The 20,015-nt window shown below is 56.8% G+C and overlaps 2 protein-coding genes and 1 long non-coding RNA gene across 3 annotated transcripts in view; 2 read left to right on the top strand and 1 right to left on the bottom strand.

Annotated features, from left to right (window-relative positions):
- Nucleotides 1-229: 229 nt before the first annotated feature.
- Nucleotides 230-3,206, top strand: ABHD11 (abhydrolase domain containing 11). Its single transcript, XM_027729251.2, has 6 exons — nt 230-303; nt 1,209-1,344; nt 1,426-1,599; nt 1,994-2,164; nt 2,251-2,432; nt 2,691-3,206. Exons 1-6 carry the CDS (start codon nt 230-232, stop codon nt 2,827-2,829), a joined length of 876 nt encoding a protein of 291 aa, XP_027585052.1. The 3' UTR covers nt 2,830-3,206.
- A 425-nt stretch (nt 3,207-3,631) lies between these two features.
- Nucleotides 3,632-5,339, bottom strand: LOC120324122. Its single transcript, XR_005565132.1, has 2 exons — nt 4,727-5,339; nt 3,632-4,397 (listed from the first exon to the last, which is right to left on the bottom strand). It is a non-coding gene; the product is annotated as an uncharacterized LOC120324122 (long non-coding RNA).
- Nucleotides 5,340-6,913: 1,574 nt separating this feature from the next.
- The window catches only part of MTMR4 (myotubularin related protein 4), a 57,233-nt gene continuing 44,131 nt past the window's right edge, over nt 6,914-20,015 (top strand). The window contains exon 1 of the mRNA XM_027729255.2: nt 6,914-6,984. The gene's annotated coding sequence lies outside the window, so the exon portion shown is untranslated. The remainder of the gene's footprint in view (nt 6,985-20,015) is intronic.

Raw genomic sequence — 20,015 nt, 5'->3', positions numbered from 1 at the left:
CGCGGGCTGGAGGGCGGCCCTGGGGCCCGCCCGGCTCTCCCGGTGCCCACCCCGGGGCGCTCCCCCCGCTCCTGCTCCGGGGGGCGGCGGCCCCGCCGTGACCTTCCCGCGCCCGCAGCGCCGCCCCCCGCCGCTGGGGGGCGCCAGAGCCGCGGGGCGGGGCCGGAGGCGGGGCCGCCCACGAGCACCGCCTCAGGGCCCGCGCGCCGCCGCTGCCGCCGCCGCCATGATGCTCCGCCGGCTGCCCCGCGCCCCCGCCCCGCCCCGCCCGCCGCCCACCGCCGCCGCCCGCTCCCTGGGCACGTAAGGAAGGGCACGGCTGTGCGCGGGGCGGGGGCGGCGGGAGCGCTGCCGGGAAGGGTCCCGGGGAGGGTCCCGGGAGGGGTCGCGGGAGGAGCGGCGGGACCGCCAGACGGGCCCTCGCCACGCCCCCCTTTCCGCAAGCCACGCCCCTGCGTTGTCGTGCCCCTCACGGCGCGGCGGGTCTGGCCACGCCCCCGAGTGTGACCACGCCCTCTGACTGCGCCCTCCTGTTGTGGCCACGCCTCCTTCCCCCCCTCCCGCCCGCACCCCGGGCCCTCCCTGATACATTTTAATATATTTTTATATATTTGACATTATGTGGTGGCTCGAGACTCAAAGAATCCCAGGATGGGTCAGGCTGGAAGGCACCACAGTTGGACATCTGCTCCCACCTCCCTTGCTCAGGCAGGGCCAGCCCAGAGCACAGGGCACAGGATTGTGTCCAGAGGGCTCTGGAATATCCCCAGGGAGGAGACTCCAGCCCCTCCCTGGGCAGCCTGTTCAGAGCTGGGTCACTGCCCAGGGAAGAAGTTCTTCCTCCTGTCCAGCTGGAGCTTCCTGGGCATCAGTTCCTGCCCGTTCCTCCTGTGCCATTGCTGGGCCCCCCGAGCAGAGCCTGGGCCATCCTCTGCCCCCTCCCTGCAGCCCCTGACACACGGTGGGAGGGCCCCTCTCAGGCTCTGCTCTGGAGGCTGAACAGCCCCAGCTCCCTCAGCCTTTGCTGCTCAGGGAGATGCTCCAGTGCCCTCCTCATCCTCACAGCCTGCGCTGGCCCCGCTGCAGGAGCTCCCTGGCCCTGCTGTGCTGAGGAGCCAGACCTGCCAGGGCTAGGCAGAGGGGCAGGGCTCATCCCTCTATCCCCCACACCCCTGGCCATGCCCCCACGCCCCTCTCTCCCCCCACAGCGCGGTGCCCCTGGCCCACGTGGTGCTGGAGGGTCGCAGGGACCGGCCGCCCCTGGTCCTGCTCCACGGGCTCTTTGGCAGCCACGGCAACTTCCAGACGGTGGCCAAGACGCTGGTACGACGTGGGAGTGGCAAGGTGAGACCCAAGGGGGCCCCCCCCGAGGAGGGGCACAGTGGGCAGTGCCCACAGGGTGACACGGTGCCCCTGCCCAGGCAGGTGCTGACAGTGGACGCCCGGAACCACGGCGGGAGCCCCCACAGCCCTGAGATGACATATGAGGCCATGAGCCTGGATGTGCAGCACCTCCTGAGCCGCCTGGGCATCGCCAAGTGCATCCTGCTGGGACATAGCATGGGCGGCAAGACTGCCATGACGTTGGCCTTGCAGCGGGTCAGCAGGCACGGGGCTCTGGGGTCAGGGGGAGCAGGCTCGGGGGGCTCCTGGGGGTGTTGTAGGAAGGGGGTGGCACCCTTTGGGGGTGTTCATCAGTGCCAGCCTTGTCCCCAGCCCCACAGGGCCTTGTCTCCATCAGGGTGGGGTGCAGGAGCAAGTCCATGTTCACCAGCCCAAAGCTCTGCCCCGTCCCTCCAACACCAATGGAGAGGGAGCTTGGAGATCTCTGCCAAGCAGAGGGACTCTGGGAAGGGCACATGGAGGTCTCTGCTGAAGCAGGAGGGAGCAAAGAGCCTCCAGGAAGTCTGACTGGGAGCAGAGCCCTGTGCCCCCTCCCACAGGGGAGATCTTGGGACATCCTGGCATGGATGTGCCCTGCTTGTGTCCCCAGCCAGACCTGGTGGAGCGCCTCATCTCTGTGGACATTGGTCCCAGCTCGACCGCCCCCGTGTCCGAATTCTCTGCCTACATCTCTGCCATGAAGGAGGTGAAGGTCCCAGCTGGCCTGTCCCGCTCTGCAGCCCGACAGCTGGCTGATGACCAGCTGCAGCCTGTGGTCAAGGTAGGAAATCCCGAGGGAGATGGAGGTGGAGGTGCCAGAACATCCAGGTTTGTTACTGAACAGTGCACCGTCCCCTTCCGTGGCAGCTCCCACAGCTCAGACAGTTCCTCCTCACCAACCTGGTGGAGGCGGAGGGCCGCTACGTGTGGAGGGTGAACCTGGAGGCTATTTCCCGGCACCTGGAAGATATCATGAATTTCCCTGTCTTCCACAAGCCGTATCCTGGCCCCACACTCTTCCTGGGAGGGTCTGACTCGCCCTATATCAGGTGGGACTGGAGAGAAGCGGTTCCAAGTCTGTGGTTTGACCCCTTGTGCTCTTTGCAGCTGCTGAGGTTGGGGAGGAAGCCCCCGGGGTGGGGGAGGCCCTGAGCGAGGTCTGTGCCTCCAGCAGCGACACTGATGCTGGAGTGAGGGGGAACCTGGGGAGGGGACGTGCTCAGACCTGGGATCACCTTCTGTGTGGGGAAGGGGAGGGAAGACACCAGGAGGGACCTCTAACCGTGGCACGTTCCCTTGTCCTGCAGCTCCAGAGACTATCCGGAGATCCAGCGCCTCTTCCCCAAGGCGGAGATCCAGTACATCAAAGGTGCAGGGCACATAGTCCATCAGGATAAATTCGAAGAATTCATCACTGCTGTCCTCAATTTCCTGCCACAGGTGTAGCACTGGGGACCAGGATTTCTGCAAGGACCATGTGGGTCCTGAGGAGCTCTGGGCAGTGACACAGGGCTTGGGGCTCTGTGAGGAAGGGCTCAGCTGGGACTGGCTGCTCTCAGTGCAGTCTGATCCTGCCTGCAAGGCTCTCCCATCCTGGTTCTCCTGCAGCCAGAGTGGAGAGGGAACTCCATCCCACTGATCTCCCCTGCCACCTCGCAGGGACACAGGGTGGCACCAGCCCAGGACACCGTCCTGCCTGCGCTGGAGCGTTGGGCACTCGGAGGGGGCAGGAGAGCCCTCTCGTTTTCCTGCTGCCAGACCCACCCGTGGATCTGGCTGTGACTTTGCAGAACGTGCAATAAAGCTGAATCGGTGCCAAGGCACAACAGGATTTGGATGTGGCTGTGGAGGGCAGGGAGGGTGTGGGGGGCACAGGGAGGGGTTCTCACTTGCCAACAGTGACAACTGGACTGGGGCCCTAATGCGACGAGCTGTGGGAGCAGTGCACAAGACACAGGTTTGAGGATCTTTCTTGGCTCCCAGGGGAATCACATCCTTGCTCCACCTCTGGGGCAACATGAGGACTGGGGAGCAGGGGAATCTGCCTCCTGAGCAAGGAGATGCTGCCAGCCTGTGAGGGGGAGGCATGGAAACCCCCCCGAGTGCATCTGCACAGCCTGTCCCAAAGGCAGAGGTCCCTTTGTCCCTGAGCTCCCAATGATTTCTCCCCTCCCGCCTGCTCTGCATCCCCCCTAGGCAGCATAACACCCACCCACCCTCTGTGGGCTGGAGGCAGAGGAGCAGGGTGTCTGCTGCAAAAATCCCTTTATTGGACAATGGGTAAAGCCAGGGATGGAGTGGAAGTGGCTGTGGGGGTGACACATCATCTCTGTCACAGCTTGGGGTAGGCTCTGTGTAGGGACAGTGAAGAGAGACACTAACCAGCTTTGCACTTGGTGCTCCCCAGGATGAGTTTGCTCAATCTGAGGTTGTTGGGAGGCCCCAAAGGGGAGGGAGGATGGCAGGCCAAGGATGTTTTATTCCAGGCCTGGCTGTAGTTGGCTGGCAGAGGGGGCACCAGGGGCTGGTTGGGCGATTCGCTGTGTTCCTGCAGAGCTGTTCTTGTCTCTTCCCCTTGTCCTTTTCTGACAAAGTGCATTTTTCAGGAGCAGGGCTGTGCTGGCCTTGAGCTTCCTGCTATGTTACCTCGAATTCAAACACTTTTGCTCTCTGTGTATTATTTCTTCACCAGTGAAGAACATCAGACCAAGAAGTTCCTGAGCCACTGGCTACTGAAACTAGTCCCTTGGGTGCCACCAGCCAGCTGGGGGGTGAGGCCTGGCCCCAGCTATCAGCACACAAGACCTTTGGACCAAGCCATGAGCTCTGGAGCCCAGGGTCAATGGGGAATTTCTCCCCACTCCTTCCTGCTGGCCAGGTCTCAGGTTTGGGGCACGGACAAAAGGCTGCCACAGAGTTGTGAGGTGAAGAGACAGGAGGTCAGTGGCCTGGGAAGAGATGGAACGTCCATCTGGTGGCATCTGCTGAGGGAATTTAGCAAAGCATTGTTGGACCTGGGGTGAGGGAGACAGCAGGGAGAAATGAGAGAACTTTGTTCCCTGCATGAGAAGGGTGCAGGGAGTCAGGAGGCATCCCAGGGGCATGTCCAGGGCCATGTGTCTGGTGCCATGGGCTGCACCAACATGCCAGGCTCGTGCATGCTCATAACATGTCAGGGTGCTGATGTCTCCAGAGACCCAGCTGACTTCCCAGGCCAACCCAGACCTGGTTTTGACTCAGCCTGCTCCCAAGGGGCCTGCTGAGAAATGGCTTGGCCTGGCCTGAGCTCTGCTCCCAGCAGGATTTCTGACCCTTGGCACAGCTGGTTAACCACAGAGCTCACCTTCAGGAAGAGCTCCTCTAAGTGGCTGTTACAGGCGTGGTTTGAAACTGCTCTGGCAGGCACTAGATGAAAATGGAGCCTGTTGATGACCCTGGGGGGTCCCTGTTCAGCCCTGCAAGGGACAGCCACCCCCAAAAGCCCTGTTGTCACAGCATAGGGGGGCTCAGAGCAGTGACACCAGAGACACCCAACTGCCCCTTGCTTTCCAGCGTTGGACACTCCCCGGGGCTGGGACCCATTCCAGCATCCCACTGGAGGTTCTGGGAGCCCCAGCATGTCTGGGAGCAGACGATGGCCCCTCATCACTCACCCAAGTCAGCAGCCAGGCCCAGCTGCTCAGCCAAGGTGCCATCCTGAGGCTGTCAGTGGAGCTGTGGCTGGGCCCTTGGAGCACGGTGTCAATGAGGAGCTGAGCCTATCCACGCACATCCTGCATTGATCCTGCACCTCTTCCACCCCACTGAGGCTCAGAACCCCTTGGGACAGCAGGTGGCCCAGCAGCCCAGAGGTCAGTGGGTTGTTCACATGCTCCACAGACTTTCCCCATGTTCTGGAGCAGCTTGTCTGCAGGGTGGCACCATCAGCCCCATGTCACAGCTCCAGCTGCCCCACCACCCCCTCCGGGTGCTTCCTCTTCCTCATCACCCCTCTACCTGCTCCCCTTTCCCCATCACCTCCCCTGGATGCTCCCCTTCCCCATCACCTCCTCTGGGTGCTCCCCCTGCCCCATTGCCAACCCAGGGTGCTGCTCCCTCCTTCATTTTCCAGCCCAGAGGTTTCCCCCGCCACCACCCACCTCCCCCTTTTGCCAGCCCAGAAAAATTGCACCAGGGAATGCATTTGCATGGACCCAGCAGCCGCCGGGAAGGGAGGAAGCTCCCAGCCCTCTCAGAGCCAGGCATGGGGCAGCTGCACTCACAGCTGGCAGCCCCAGTGCCAGGCAGGGATGGTTGTCCTGTGCCAAGGACCAACATCCCCTCGTGCACACCCCCCAAACCCTCCAGACCTGTCCGGGGCTGGGCTTGGCTCATCCCCTCCAGGGGCCACAGGGAGACACCACCTCGGGCAGCAGCACCTCATCCTGGAACAGCTGTCCAGGGAGGGCGTGGAGTCTCCTTCTCTGGAGACATTCCAAACCTTCCTGTGTCACCTGCTCCAGGTGACCCTGCCTTGGCAGCAGGGTTGAACTGAGTGATCTCCAGAGGTCTCTTCCAACCACATCCCTCCCATGACTCTGTGATGCACACAGGGGCCCAGCAGCCCTGTTTCCATCCCGCAGGAGGCTGGAATGTAAAACCTGGGCTGTGAGAAAGCCTGGGATTGCCCCAGAACTACATCAGTGGGGCAGGCTGAGCACAAGGCGAGACCTGGGTGGGAATGGCAGAAGTAACGCCAAGGACGGGGAAACCTAGGGACAGAGACACAGGCACATCCCCCCTGGGGGAGGCACATCCACCCTTGGGATGCACATCCACTCTTGGGAGCCACATCCACCCTGAGGAGGCACATCCAGCCTTGGGATGCACATCCAGCCCCTGGGATGCACATCCATCCTTGGAATGCACATCCAGCCTCGGGGATGCACATCCACCCTTGGGAGGCAGAGGGATGCAGCAGCTGACCGGGGCTGGATGCGGGCCGACAGAAAGGGGCGATAGAACGGTGAGGCCTCACGCTCCCTTGACCGTCCCGGTGGCTCCGCAGGCAGCGAGGCCCGGCCCTGAGCCAACCCTTCCCCCCTCCCCGCGCCATCCCGCCCCGGCCGGGGCACCGGAGGCGGCGCTGCCGTGAGGGGCTCGAGTCCCGGAGGTCCCTGATGCCCCAGGCCGGGGGTCCCTCGTGCCCGGGGGTCCCTCGGGCCGGTCCCGGTGAGGGCTGAGGGGGTCCCGGTCCCGGGCGGTCACGTGACGGGACACCCCGGCCCCCCTCGCCCGTTCCTGAGGGGAAGCGCCGCGCGGCCTCCCATTGGCCGCGGCGGGACGCGCTGTGATTTCTCATTGGCCGCCCGGCGCCGGGTCCCGCCCCCCCCGCGTGTCACGGGATAGGCCTGGCGGGAGCCGCGGGGGGCGTGGCCTGGCAGCCGGCGGCGCTGGGCGGGGACGCGTTCCGGGCGCTGATTGGCCGGGGGCGCCGGCGGTGCCAGGCGCTGATTGGTGGCGGCGCGCGCGCCGGCGGCGGGGGGGCCGGGCGGGAGCCGCACGCGGCAGAGGCGGGAGCGGCGCGGCCGGAGCCGGGCGGGACCCGCCGCGACGGGGCAGGTGAGACCGGGGGGCACCGGGGGCAGGGGGCACGGGGGGGCCGCCGGGAACCCCCTCCCGCCGCCCCGGCGCTGCCGCTCCTCCTCCCCGCCGCCCGGGCAGCGCGGCCTCCCCGGGGCCTGTCCGTGAGGGGCGGCACCGCCCGGCGGCGGCAGCGCTGAGGCGGCGGTCCCTCCGCCACACCGGGCGGGGGCGGGTTGGCCGCCACAGCCCTGCCCTGCACCGCTCCGGCCCTGCGGCGCTCGGGGCCTGGGCCCTTCCCTGGGCCGAGCCCGCGGGCCCCGCTCGCTCCCCCTCTCCCTGGAGCCGCGGAGATCCCGCCTGGAAGCGCCTGGAGGGTGGGAGGTTCTTGTGCCGCCGGGGAGCTGATTCTTGTTCGCACCCGGTTACCCCCCAGAGGTCACTCGGGGTTGGGTTTTTGGAGCAGGTGCCTCCCCTCCGTGCTGGGCAGGAGCTGGTTCTGGCTGTAGTTTGGTGGTGTTGCAGGTTGGACGTTTATTTCGAACCCCCTCAGCTACCGCTGTGTTGTCAACATTGACTTCCCGAAAGCGTCTGCAACGATGCCTTTGGGTTTTCCTGCTGAATTAACCGAAGGGGGATGAACTCAAAATAGTCCGTGTTAAATTGGGGGTTCCTAGGACGTTACTGAGGACAGTATGTCAACAGTCTCATAAGGGTCCTGCTGGTGATTTTGGCAGTGACCTGAAGGAATTTTGCAGCTAAAAAGCTGAGGAAGTGCATGGGAAGCTCAGGGTGCTGCGTGGAAAATGGGAAATGGAGATCCAACACAAGGGGTCTGGTTAGTTTGGCACTGGACTTTGGGGAGGCCACATGTGTTTTACCAGAGAAAACAAACTATTCTGGAAGAGTCTGTAATGGGGATGGAGAGACAAGGGAGAGAGGAGTGGTGTCTGTCCTAGGAAGCAGGAATTTTTGCCTGAGATTATGGATATATTGAATGCAGAAAGCCAGGCTGGAGGTGGGCTTTGGACCCTCACTGTAAAGGAGGAGGAGGAGGAGAGGGAGCATTAGATCAGCTCCAACATTGGTGCAAACACTGCTGCCCCTGGGTTTGGTGCCTGTGTGTGGTTCAGAGCTGGTGGAAAACTGTGCAGAGTTCAGAGATGTTGCGATTAAAGGTGAAAAAAGCTGCCATGTGGTGCTGAGAACTCCATCTGCTTCCTCCAGCAAGAACTTGAGAGGATATCTGGCCAGTCTGCATGTGGAGGACAGAGGCTGGACACTGGGAATTCAGTCTGGCTGGGGGTGGTACGTGTGCATGCAAACCAAAATGTATGTTTTTAAGTGATGGAGCTTCAAGCATGAGAACAAACTTCCCAGAGTCAGTGATGACTTTGTATGGGTTGCCAGCTTTTACATGGAGTCTCCATATTTTCTTTTTTTTAATAAAAGCAGCTGGGCTGGCAGCCCCGGGAGTCCTGGGGTCTGCTCTGCTTGGGGGGTCTGTAAGGTAGCTCTGATGTCTTTCAGGGAGTTTGCTGGAGGATGGATTTCTAAGTCAACTGGGATGAAGACTGGGAAATAAATTGAAAAGTTTCACTTATTAATTTCTAGGAACATCTGAGTTCCCCTTTCCTTTGCTGTGTTTGTAGGAATCTTTCTCTGGCTGTGACAGTTATTTAATGCATCTGAGAGAGCCTGAACAGGGACATTTCCTCAGAGGTATGGTTGCTGTGGGTTTTGTGGCAGGGTCCTTCCAGCCCTTCTGTCTCAACAACAGTGTCACTTACCTGTCAGGTTAGGCTGTAAGAAGCTAAAAGGAAGGAAAAAACCCCAAAAATCCAAATCAAGGGAAGCTTTAGGGGTAGGTCTTGCTTTGGAGGAGGCTGCTCTGCCAGCTTTTATTGTGATCTCAATCTGCCAAATATGCACTGGCCTGCTTTTGTTTTTTGTTTACGTGGGGCTTCTCAAAGTCTCCCTTGTCCCGGCGGGAGCGCAGGGAATGATGTGAGCAGCCCTTCCCTATCCTGGTCCCTACATCTCACTGAGCTTTGCTCTCCTGGAGGCAGGTACCAGGCCTGCGTGGCTCTTGGCCACCCAGTTTGGGAGGATTGCTCCAGGAATTGGGCCTTCTCCTCTAAGAGATCTGTGCCGTTTGAGATGGAGCTATTTCCACTCCTCCTCTCTCTCCTCTGTTTTAGAGGCTGCTGTCAGCTGAGGGAGAGGCTTGTTCTCAGTAATACCTTGATAAGTGAAGAAAAAGGAGGTTAGAGAGAGCTGGGATTGTTTCTGGGGTTGCACTGAGTGTGTGCAGTGGTGTTGGAGATGACTGAGCATTGTTTCACAGCAGAATCCAGCAGTGTCATCTAACCCAGATTATTTCCATCAGGGAGAAATGTTAACAGGAACAGTAAAATCAGTGCTTGCACATCACACTCAATTCCCAGGACAGGCATGTTCCCCCAGGAATTAATAACGAGCAAGCAATTATGAAAGCTCATACCTTTCTTTTCCACCTTCCAAGGCAGCTCCATCCACGTGTTCCTGGATTTCCAGCAGGCTCTTAACGTGAGACTCTTACTGCTCTTTGCAGAACTAGATCAGGGCCCTTTTTAGATAATGATGAATGGAGACCAGAGCTATTTAAAAAATTACTTTGCTCTTAGCAAATTAGCGTAACAGATTAATCCCTGCTCGTAATCCCTGGCCCGTTCTCCAGGAGGATGGCACGGAGGAGCGGGGAGGAATTTTGTCTGGTCACTCCCCGCTGCTGTAATTGCTTCCCTTCTGTTCTTCCCCGGCACTCCCGCAGTTCCCTGAGCTCCCAACAGCCCCAAAGGATAGGATTTCCCCTCGGAGGGATCAGATGATTAGCTTATAAATAGCAAATGCCTGCTCAGGCCCTGCTTTCCAGGGGGGTTGGTTCCTGTCTGGTACAGCCTCACCCGCACCTCGCAGCCCGGAGCCGAATCCAAGGGAATGGGGATGCTTTCCATGAGGGATGGGGAATTTCTGCACGGAAGGAAACCGAGGTGCTTCAGCTTTGCAGCCAGAGCCTCAGAGGTCGGGATGGATTGGAAGGCTCTGGCAGCAGCAGTGCACCGTCGTGCTGGGTTCGCTGGAATAGCGCCTGGTTTCTTGCCTGCGCGGGGAAATCGGCTCTTTTCCCTGGGAATGGGAGCTGAAATGGAACTGAGGGGTTGAATCCTGCTTGAAATGAGCCCGTTTTCCTGCCAGAGAGCCTGTGCTGCTGCTGGGGAGCCATTGTCTCAAGGCCTGAGCTCTTTGGGCTGCACCTCACCCCTCTTCCCTTCCCTGCCATCTCTTTCCCTCCAACTTTCCTGCATTTACCTCTGGTCTGGCCAGTCTTGTGCTGCCGAGGGTCTGACACACGTGGAGGTTTGGGTCTGTCGGGACTTGCTCGTGCTGAGGGTTGATGTGGAGCCGCCCTTTGCTCTGTCATACCTGGGTTTACCTGGGAGCTGGAGGAGCCCCTTCCCAGGAGGGATGGGGATTGGATTGTGGGAATAGTTTTGCCTGGGATTTGTTTTGCAGCATCGCTCTGCAGCGATCTGTGCGTGGTGGGCTTGGGAGCAGCATCTGCCATTCCCAGCAGAGAAAACTTTAGTGGGACAGAGCAACAGCAAAACTAAACAGCACACACAGCACCCTCAGAGCAGCTCTGCAACAGTAGGGACTTCGTTGTCACTTATTATTTTGACCGTGTTGCTCTTTCTCTGTTGAGAAGCCCTGAAATTTCTTCTTCAAAAGGGAAAAGCTTGCCCAGAACCTATCCCAAGAGAGGAGAGCTGTGTGTCAGTATATTCTGTTTCAACATGTATCACGTTTCTGGCCTCAGAGGTTTCCTTTTATGCTGTGAGCATTTGTAGGCCCTTTATTCCCTTCAGTCTCTGATGGAGAGCATTACTGATCTACCTGCCCTCCTGGGTCCTGTTGCTTATCTTCTAGGTGGGGTGTTTGCTCAGCAGGGTGTTTGACACAGCTGATCTCAGTCACTACCTTCCCAGGAAGGTCCCTGGTCCAGCCGTGCACGATGGAGTTTTGCTTTTGCCAACATTTCTTTTCCTGGGGGACAGAAATACCACAATGTCCCTTGCAAGAGAGTGGGTCTGATCCCACCACGGAGATGGGAAGGATGGTGGTGGGGATTGAGGTTTACCTAAACCTTGGGAATGGGGTTTGCCAGATATAAGGTGGATGGGAATGTTCTGATGGCAAAGTCCAGGTGATATGTTGGGTGCCTCTGTCTGAGACTGAACGAGAGCCAAATCTGGTGCCTTTAGCTGAGGTTGCTGACCACTGTCAGCTCCTCCCCGCTTTGGAGGAGCCTGTGCTGGCAGCAGGGACAGGGGCAGACACGGGTCCCAACTTATCTGCTCGGGGGCAAAGTCTTGTAGCTGAACTTAAGCCCAGAACTGCAGCGGGGTGTCCTCTGGAGCTCAGCTTTCTGCCATTTCATGCTGCCTGAGCAGCACTGACTGGGCAACGCAGTTGTTGTGCCTTTTCCAACCTGACCAGTTCTTCACTGCAAAATGAAATTGTGGAATTGCTCTCTGGCAGAATGTGCTCGAACATGGCACTGCTGGTGAGTGACAGCTTTATGGTAAGGACCCTCAAAGCATTTCTACTCTGCAGTCAGTTCAATTGCTTAGACCCTGCCAGCCTTTCCCTGATGGTCCCTGGTGGAGCCCAGGACTGCTCCGAGCGAGGGCTGCAGTTTGCATTGTTCCTTCTGGAAGCTTCAGAGGGTTCTGTTGTTTTGTTTTATTCTAGAAACTTGTTGAAGTAGCCAGCTTTCCCCGAGTGGATGAGTGCCTTGTGGCAATGCAGCATGAATCTATTCAGTTGCCTCTGTTGTTCAGACTGTGCTGCCTGGATTCACAATAAATTTTTTTTTTTTTTTTTTAAATCTTTCAAAATACTCGGCGGAAGTCACTTTATTGCAGGAGCATGACTGGCACGTAGCACTCAGGGCCACCAGTGAGACAGAGCCAGGTGGAATCTGTCCCAGAGTCTTAATGGGAACAGGAGGAGCCGCTGTCCCGTTTAGTATCTCGTTTATGAGGCACCTACACCCAGTCTGGGGAACACTTTGCTGAGGGTACCTGGGGAGAGCCTGGCTGCCTGCCCTGGGGTCATGCCCGTGCTTCCTGCAGCGCCTTGGCTGCCACCACCACCTGGCACCACGTCACCCAGCGGCCCCTCGTGACCCTGGGTGCTCAGGTGTAGCTTTAGGAGGATGTGAGGAGCCCCGGAATTTTTGCTTCTCACCCCAGTCAGCACCGTTTGGGCTTGTACTCCCTTCTGCTTTCCAGCCACACTGCCCCCCCTTCCTGCTGCCCCTGTGCCAAAGGCACTTCTGCCTTCCTTCCTGGACAGCAGACTGAGTTTTCCAAGGGCTAAAGTGTTCTGTTCTTGCTGAAAACTTTGGAGCAAGCCCACGGCATCTGGGCACAGGCCAGAAGGCCTGTGCTGCCCTGGAGGTCAGGCTTGGGGCAGTGGAAATGAGTCTCTTCAGGCACGAGGCTGAAGTCAGATGTGGAGCAGAGCAGCCTGTGTGTGCCAGGGCTGGGACTGGGGGGGGGGGGAAGTCCAGCTGTGGTGTGTTTGGGGGCTTGGTGGGAAGATGCACAGCAAAGTGGGATTTGGTGAGCTCCTCTGGAAGCACCAGAGATTTTATTCGAGATGCCGTTTGTACCACTGAGGGTGCTGTGTCTGCTGTGCATTCCCAGTGACCTGGGGTGTTAAATTTTCCCTCTGGCTGTGCTGAAGTACAGTTCATGTTTTGGAGTCCTCTTGACAGCTTTCCTATGCCCTTGGGTAGGTCTGGGCCCTTGTCAGCCCCACATTCCCTCTCCAGTGCTCCTCCAGGGTGACTCCAGGGTTTGTCACAGCCTGAGACTTTTATGTCCTCTCGATGTGGGATTTATTTCCTTTGATGCTAAAGTTCAGTGCTGCTTTATTTTTTGAAAGGTGAGGTCCTCATGACTTGGGGAGCTGCTGCTGAGTTCTGGTGTGATGAATGTCTGCCCCTGTGCCTGCCATGCAGCCAATTCCCTCCAGTCCCAATGGACAGCGGGATGGTTGGGAGCCCTGCAAAGGGATTAACTCTGGCTCCTCTTTCTGAGGTATCAGCTTTTCCTTCTGTGTATTTGGATCCTTTGTGCTCCTAGACAATGTGCCTGCTTCTTCTCAGTCCTCTGCAAATGCCTCTCACCTGCACGGGGCTGTTCATCACCTGCCTGGAGAGGAAGGGAGGATCTGCTACTTCTAGAAAGTATTTGTCTGTCAGTATTTCTCTGCCAGGGGCTCTGCCTGCTGCCCCTTCTCCTTTTGCAGGAAGAGGGAATAAATAACACAGTGTCCAGGAAGAGGGACAAGAGCTGAGATCAGCAGTGGCTCTTCACAAAGCAGTTGTAGCCTGGCTGAGCTGATTGATAACCGGGTGATTGGGAATTTTGGTACTGGTGCCAGCTCTGGCACTGCCAGCCTCGGTTGGTACTACAGCTCACAGGGTACAGTGCCTTTATAAAGTACTTTTATTTCTAGATTTACGAGTTTTATCATCCCCAGGATAACCCAGTGCTGCATATCCTTCCTGCTCCTGCTCTAGCTCCCACACTGCAGCCCTGCTGAGGGCCTTGGTACCTCTGAACTTGGGCAAGTGAAACTATATTGTGCTCTGAATGTCTGATGTTGATGTGCACTGAGCTTTTGTGTGTGGGTATAGCTGCCCACGGGAAGAGAAAGTCCCCTGATTTCCAAGGAGAAGTGCTGGTTTGTGCTGTGAAGTCCCCGTTTTCCGGGGGGTTTTGAACCTGTGGTGCATTGTTGTTGTTCCTAAAGGGCACATGATGGCAGGAGTCCAGGAGGTGTTCCTTAGAAGTGCTGTGGTGAGGGAAGGGGTGAGGGAAGAGTCTCCCAGGCATTGGAGGTCGGTGCAGAAATCCCCGAGGGGGATCCAAGAGAGAGTCCCAGACGTTCCCCGTGGCTTTGCCACATTGCACCATCTCCCAGGGCAGTGCCAACTGCTCCTCTGCCCGCGGGGGAAACGTCCCCTCCAGCAAAGCTGTTGCTGCAGCAGCTTTGCTCCATGACAGCTCCGTTTCTGCTCCTCAGCTGCCATCCTTGGAGTGGGCGTCTGCCGTGCCTGGTGAGAACAGAGTGGGATTTGGGGGGCAGCATCTTTGGAGGGGTGACCTGGGCACAGTTGGTCTTTGCCATAAACACTCAGTCATGATGTTGACTCTGCTCCTGGGTGATGTTGTGTCCCACAGCCCTTTGGGAGCGTGAGGAACCGTGTTGGAGCTTTGCTGCTTGCTGAAGGTGAGGGATGAGTCTGGTTGCAGAAGGGATAATTAATGGAGCTGCCTCAGGCTGAGATTTGATGGACTAAGGGAGGAGCAGGGCCTGCAGGGAAACCTCTGCAGGGCTTTGAGATAATAAACGATCAGAACGGAGTGAACAGGCCTGCTGTGGCCTGAAGGATTGGTTGCATCCTTTTTAGTGCCTGTGGCTGACTCACACCCCTGACCATTCCCTTCGAGCATCCAAGGTGCTGTGCTCGTTATAGGGCAGCCTGGAGACAGATTGCAGGCTGAGGGAATGGCACGGTACCAGCAGGGAGCCAGCAGGGCTGGATGCACATCCATGGGGGAATGGATGCCAGGGCTGGGATGTGCTAGCAAACCCTCCCTGGTGTCCCTTGCCCTTCTCAGGCTGGCATGAGGTCATGTCTTACCTACCCTGATCTTTGCTCTTTCCCCTTTCTATAAATTAAAAGTCAATATATTCACAGTCTTCAGGGAGTGCCACCCTTCCCGGTGTGCCAGCAGGGAGATGGATCCCTCTCTGCTGCCTCACGTGTGCATTTCCAAAGGAAAAGACGTGGCCAAGCACCTTTGGATGCTGGATAAGATGATCCTAGACAGAGCCTGTTTTGTTCAGCAAGGAGAGCGAAGGGAGATTATGTTTTTAACATGAAACTCTCAAATGCAGGGGTTCTGTGCAGATCTGGCTCATTAGGAAACTGTGCAGAGCTTTCGTTGCTGCTGCTTAATGAGGTAAAAGAGGAAGTAAAAGTGGGTTTGTGCTGTAAAATGGACTCACAGTTTTGTTTTATAATAAACCACAGACTTGGTGAAAAGTGACCCCCTCCACCTCCCTTTCTCCTACTGCATCGTTCCTTCTTCAATAGGTGTTTTTACTAGAGGAATTCCCAGAAGTATGACAGGAACCGTTCTTCCTGTGAGCTTGTCTTTTATTGAAATACAAGAGGAAGTTCCTTAGACTTCTCCAAAAAGGTTCAATAGGTCTGTAGAAGAGGAAGTCACATTTTCAGCGTGTTTTACTCATGACGAAGCAGCCAAAACCGAGGCCGGAACGAGCAGCCGGTTCCTCTGCTGGAATTCCCTGGGGAGCAGCAGCCCAGCGGGTGGGATCCCACTGCCCTCGTGCTGCTGCTCCTGCTTCCTCCCACCCCCCAAAATCCCACAGCAGAGGGTTGATACTGGAGCCATGGGAGCTGGGAAGTGGGAAGGTGCCTCACTGGGTGCTGTGATTCCGGCTTTCCACTCAGCCTGTTCTGTGGTGCTGGAGCTCGGGGTGTGACCTGTGTGGCAGAGTGTGAGCTGGAGTGGATACACAGCACTGGGGAAAACCTGGGGTTGGCTGGGACTGCCACTGGTTTCAGCAGCCGTGGGGTTCCACCTGTGCCAGTCAGTGATGCACTGACGGGAGGAAGGGAACTGCCTCCTATTTGGGCAAGGACGATAAAAACCCCATTGCTTCCTGAGATTTATCTTAAGTAGAGCCAGTCTGATGCATTTCAGTTTTCTCCTAAACCTTTTAGAGGCAGGAATTTGATCCCTAATGAGTGTTCTTCCCTTTGATAACCGTAATAAATCCCAGGCTCTGTTCCTGGCCTTGATAAAACCTCGTGTGAATTGCAGCAGATGAGTATAAATCCTCAGGCTCCTTTCAGTACCGAGCCCAGCATGTGGCCGCCTTCATCCCCCATGCTGGTGGAAGCTGGCAGCAGGAAGGGACAGAGTGTGTGAATGTGAGCAGCTCTTGCTGCTAGATAAGCTGGGGACTTGCTATATATATATCCAATTGTCTTCCCTTCCCTTGGATCGATTGGCTGGGGATTTCCCTTTCTAAGAGTGCCTTTGGAGCGGCCGGCATGGCCAGAGCTGTTTTTAGCAGCAGTTAAGCTCGTGGTGGAGAGCAGGGATGGGAGCACTTAAGCTCAGCTGAAGTTGCTGACCTGCCCACATCCTTTGAGGTGAGGTTATTAATGAAAGCAGGTCAGTGTGCAAGGCAGTCCCTCCATGGGATTTTCCACTGCCGAAGTACAAAGCATTTTTGCAGGCTCCAGATACCTGGAAATTAAAGACCAGGGGACCTACTTCAACCTTCTTAAACCAATTTGGGTGAAGCAGAATTGTTCAAGGCCAGGTGAGGTATTGCTTGGTTTTGGGAGGGATACCACCCCCAGAAAAGCCTCATGAAGGGCAAGTTTCCAAGTTCATTGCCTGGTTGGGAAGAGGAGCAGTGGCAACACGAGCCCTCAGAAGGCTTCTCTCCACAGTGCCAGAAGGATGGAGGGTGTCCAGGCTGTCAACATAACAAACCATCTGGAGGTGCTGCCCACAGACCCAGGGTTTCCATGAGAGCCAACCATGCTCAGGTTGGATATGTAATCCCAACTGAGTTCTTAACTTATTAGTAACAGCTCTCAAGTGTTTCCCTCTCCTTTTGTGGTCTTCTGTATCGTCATGGTAGAAACCTGAGCAGGGACCCATTGCTCTGTTTTAGAGGTTCTTCCTGGGGAAGGGGGACATGGGAAATTCATTTGATGATGGCACAATTATGGCAAGTTTTGAAGAGAAGCTGGGTTTCCACCGGGAGTGTTCAGCAGAGATGTGTGTTCCCAGCCACATTTCAAGGGTTGGACATCGCTGTCAGCACTGCAGATCCTGGTGCAGGATCCACCTCCTTAGGGCAGCTGGTTGTGGGGAGGCTGCTGGGGAAACTGGGCTTGGTTTGGGTGAGCCAAGAGAAGAAATCCTGATACTTTGTTGTCCTCCCAAACCTGCTGTGGTTTCAGTCGTAGCTTTTGCACATACGTGCTTATGTGTGTTACTAAAAAATGCTTCATTTCATTCCCATAGAAGAAAACTGTTCTTGGAGAAAACAGGCTCTCCTAGAAATTTTGTCTGTTAATGAAGGCACGTGGGCTCTGGCCTGGAGTTCTGGCCAGCAGCATGTGATTCCAGAGTCCAGGAGCTGGAATTGCAGCTGTCACAGGGCTGTGAACCCCAGTACTGTTACAGGACCATTACAGGGCATGTGATCACCTGGAATAACAGCAGTATTTTTTTCTTTCAGACGCTGTTTCTACTGCCTGTTTGTCCCAGTGGGGATCCAGATCCTTGCAGGCAGGTTTGGATGCCAGAGGTGTCCAGCTGCCTTTACCAAGGGCTATAGTTCCCCCATCCATCCTGTCCTCTGGCTGCAGGCAGATGCCTCAGAAACCCTAGGAGTCCTAAAGTAATACCAGATGGGTCTGTTTATGCACCTGTATAAAAGAATAATAGTTATATTTATAAAAACAGCAGGGCTGAAGTTGTGTTGCTGCTATTTGGTTGAAATTGTTTTAAAATACCCACATGTTGAGTGCAAGGATGTTGCAGGTGGATGCTCCGGAGAGCCCTGAGCTCAGCTGGGAAAAGCTGTTGTGGGGTGGAGAGGGGGAGAGATTTCAGAGCCTTCTGGTGCATTTGGGTCACATATTTCATGTTTTTCTGCAGTCACAAAGATTGCTTTTCAAAGAAAACCACGGCTGTCAGAGACTCCCCAAGCTGACGGGAATTAAAAGGTGAATTCTCCTCATGCATAAGGAGATCTGAGTGTTTGCACAGAGAGCAGTTTAGACAGTACTTTTCCAGCCTGGAGACTTGGGATGTGACCTCAGTAGTGCAGGCACCATTTCCTTGAAGCTGTTGCTGCTTCCTTCCTGAGACTGAGTTCAGATCAGTGCACGGTGAGGAGAGAGGCACTGCCAGGGCAGGGTGAGAGGGAGCCCAGCACCCACACATCCCTCCCTCCGGGGCTGCAGGACCCCCAGGAGCAGGCAGGAGCCTGGATTGCAGCTGGGATGGGTCCATCTGCACTGCTTTGGGTAGGGACCAGGCAATTGTTTGTACTTGAATAAAGGCTTAATTGTGACTTGAAATGTCCCAACTGCTTTTTAAAAGAAAAGCAAACAAAGCTTGGAGAACAACGGGCTGGAGTTACAGGGGACTTGGGAAATGTTTGCCAAAGCTGTGCTTCCTGTCTCTGTCAAGTGTGATGGTTATGGAGTTCAGCTTGGAGCCGTAGCTTTGAATCCCTTCCCTGCCAGCTCGGGATGAAAGGCCTGGAGGGTAGGGATGGCACGGGGGCAGCGGGGGCTCTCTCGGTCCATGGCTCCTCCGTGTGCCCTCGCTGAAATGAATGAGGGGTCTGTCCTGCTCTCTGCTGGTGCCTCGGGCTTCTCCCTGGCTGGGATGGGAAATGAATCAGCACGGCCATGGCAGAGCCTCTGCCAGTCCCTGTTCCCTGCCAGCTCCTTGGGAAGACGAAGGAGGAGGCAGAGGCTGCCCTGGCAAGGGAGCATCCCCTGTGTGCTGCTGCCACCTGGTGCCACCGGCTGCCCCGGCCCCGGGGCTGTGTCACAGCCTTGGGAAGGGAAGGGAGGTGATCCCGCTCGTGCTCCTGGCTCTGTTTCCTTTGCAGTCGCTGCTTTCCCCTTGAAACTGGGATTTCACTGTCATTAATGTAAAGAGTGGAGTCAGCTGGCAGGCAGGCAGGCTGCTGGAATTAATTATGCTTAAAGCCATTGCAGAGATGGATGGCAGTGCTCGTTAGGGGTCTGGCAAAGCGTTCTCTTCCCTCATTATCCTGTACACCTTGATGGCATCTCGGTGGCACTGCTGGACCCTCCGAGCTGGGGTCTGTCAATCTGCCCATGTACCACCACCTCATAGAATCACAGAATGCCTGGCTTGGAAGGGACCTTAAAGATCATCTTGTTCCATCTTGCACGTGGTATAAACTGTTTTCTGGCTCCTCTGTGTATCCGTCTCTCCTGACTCCTGGCTGAGCGAGAGGTGGCAGAGGAAAGGGTGGGACAGAAAAATGCTGCTGGGGATGTGGTCCTGCGGCTTGGGTGCACCAGAGGGATCTCCCCCTCCCCTGTTTCTTCACTCTTCCGCAAAACAAGTTGTCATTAGACCACTGATGGTGTCCCCAGGCTCAGCTGTCCCCTGACACAGAGGTGACTGGCAGGTCTTTGCTCCAGGTGCATCCTTGGCCCAGCCTATCGAGTTTGGCATTTTTTGAATTCTGGTGGTATTTTCCTCCCCCAAGCTCTGATCTTGTTTGCCCATTTCCCCCTCCAGCTCCCTCCACACCCTCTTCTACATTCCTGCATCCTTCCTTCCAGGGCTGTTTATTCCACCCCCAGCAGTCCTCACTTCTACACCGTTCACTGGCATGACCCCAAACCTGTCTGTACCCCAGTGCTGCTCCTGCCCCGGGGTCCTTACCCCAGTTCAGCTCCTGGTTCACCCCAGTTGCCAGGACACTCTGCTCCTTTCCCTGCACCAGGCACGTGTTCTCTGGCTTGTCCTCTCACCTCTGGTCCTGTGCTGTCTGTTCTTCCCTGTGACACTACTCCCCTTCCCCCCTATTCTTAATTTCTCCCCTGCCTCTGAATCCCCCCCCATGCTGTGTGACAGTACTTCTCCAGCCTGGAGACTTGGGATGTGACCTCAGTAGTGCAGGCACCATTCCCCTGTTCAAGGCAGAGCTCCCCTCTGCTCCACTCACCCCCTGGGCCTGACATTTTTTCCCCATTTCCATGGTAAGTCCCTTGGATGTAGCTCATTCAGAGTGAAGTCCTTCATCTCCTCAGCCTGGAACTGCTGCTGCAAAAACCTTGAGCTTGGCAAAATCTCCACATCATTCTCACCCCCCTTGGCCATTTGGGTGGTTTGACTCCC

The sequence above is a fragment of the Pipra filicauda genome, unplaced genomic scaffold, assembly GCF_003945595.2.
Source record: "Pipra filicauda isolate LSUMZ 115617 unplaced genomic scaffold, ASM394559v2 scaffold428_size586839_pilon, whole genome shotgun sequence".
In the NCBI taxonomy this organism is placed as follows: domain Eukaryota; kingdom Metazoa; phylum Chordata; class Aves; order Passeriformes; family Pipridae; genus Pipra; species Pipra filicauda.
This window is presented reverse-complemented; position numbering and strand designations above follow the sequence as displayed.

What these genes read in the sequence shown, in the direction of transcription:
- ABHD11 (XM_027729251.2), top strand. Translation starts at nt 230, where the DNA reads ATGCTCCGCCGGCTGCCCCGCGCCCCCGCCCCGCCCCGCCCGCCGCCC. An exon ending in TACGACGTGGGAGTGGCAAG is followed by an intron (nt 1,345 to 1,425) that starts GTGAGACCCAAG and finishes CTGCCCAGGCAG; the next exon opens with GTGCTGACAGTGGACGCCCG. An exon ending in TCTGACTCGCCCTATATCAG is followed by an intron (nt 2,433 to 2,690) that starts GTGGGACTGGAG and finishes CTTGTCCTGCAG; the next exon opens with CTCCAGAGACTATCCGGAGA.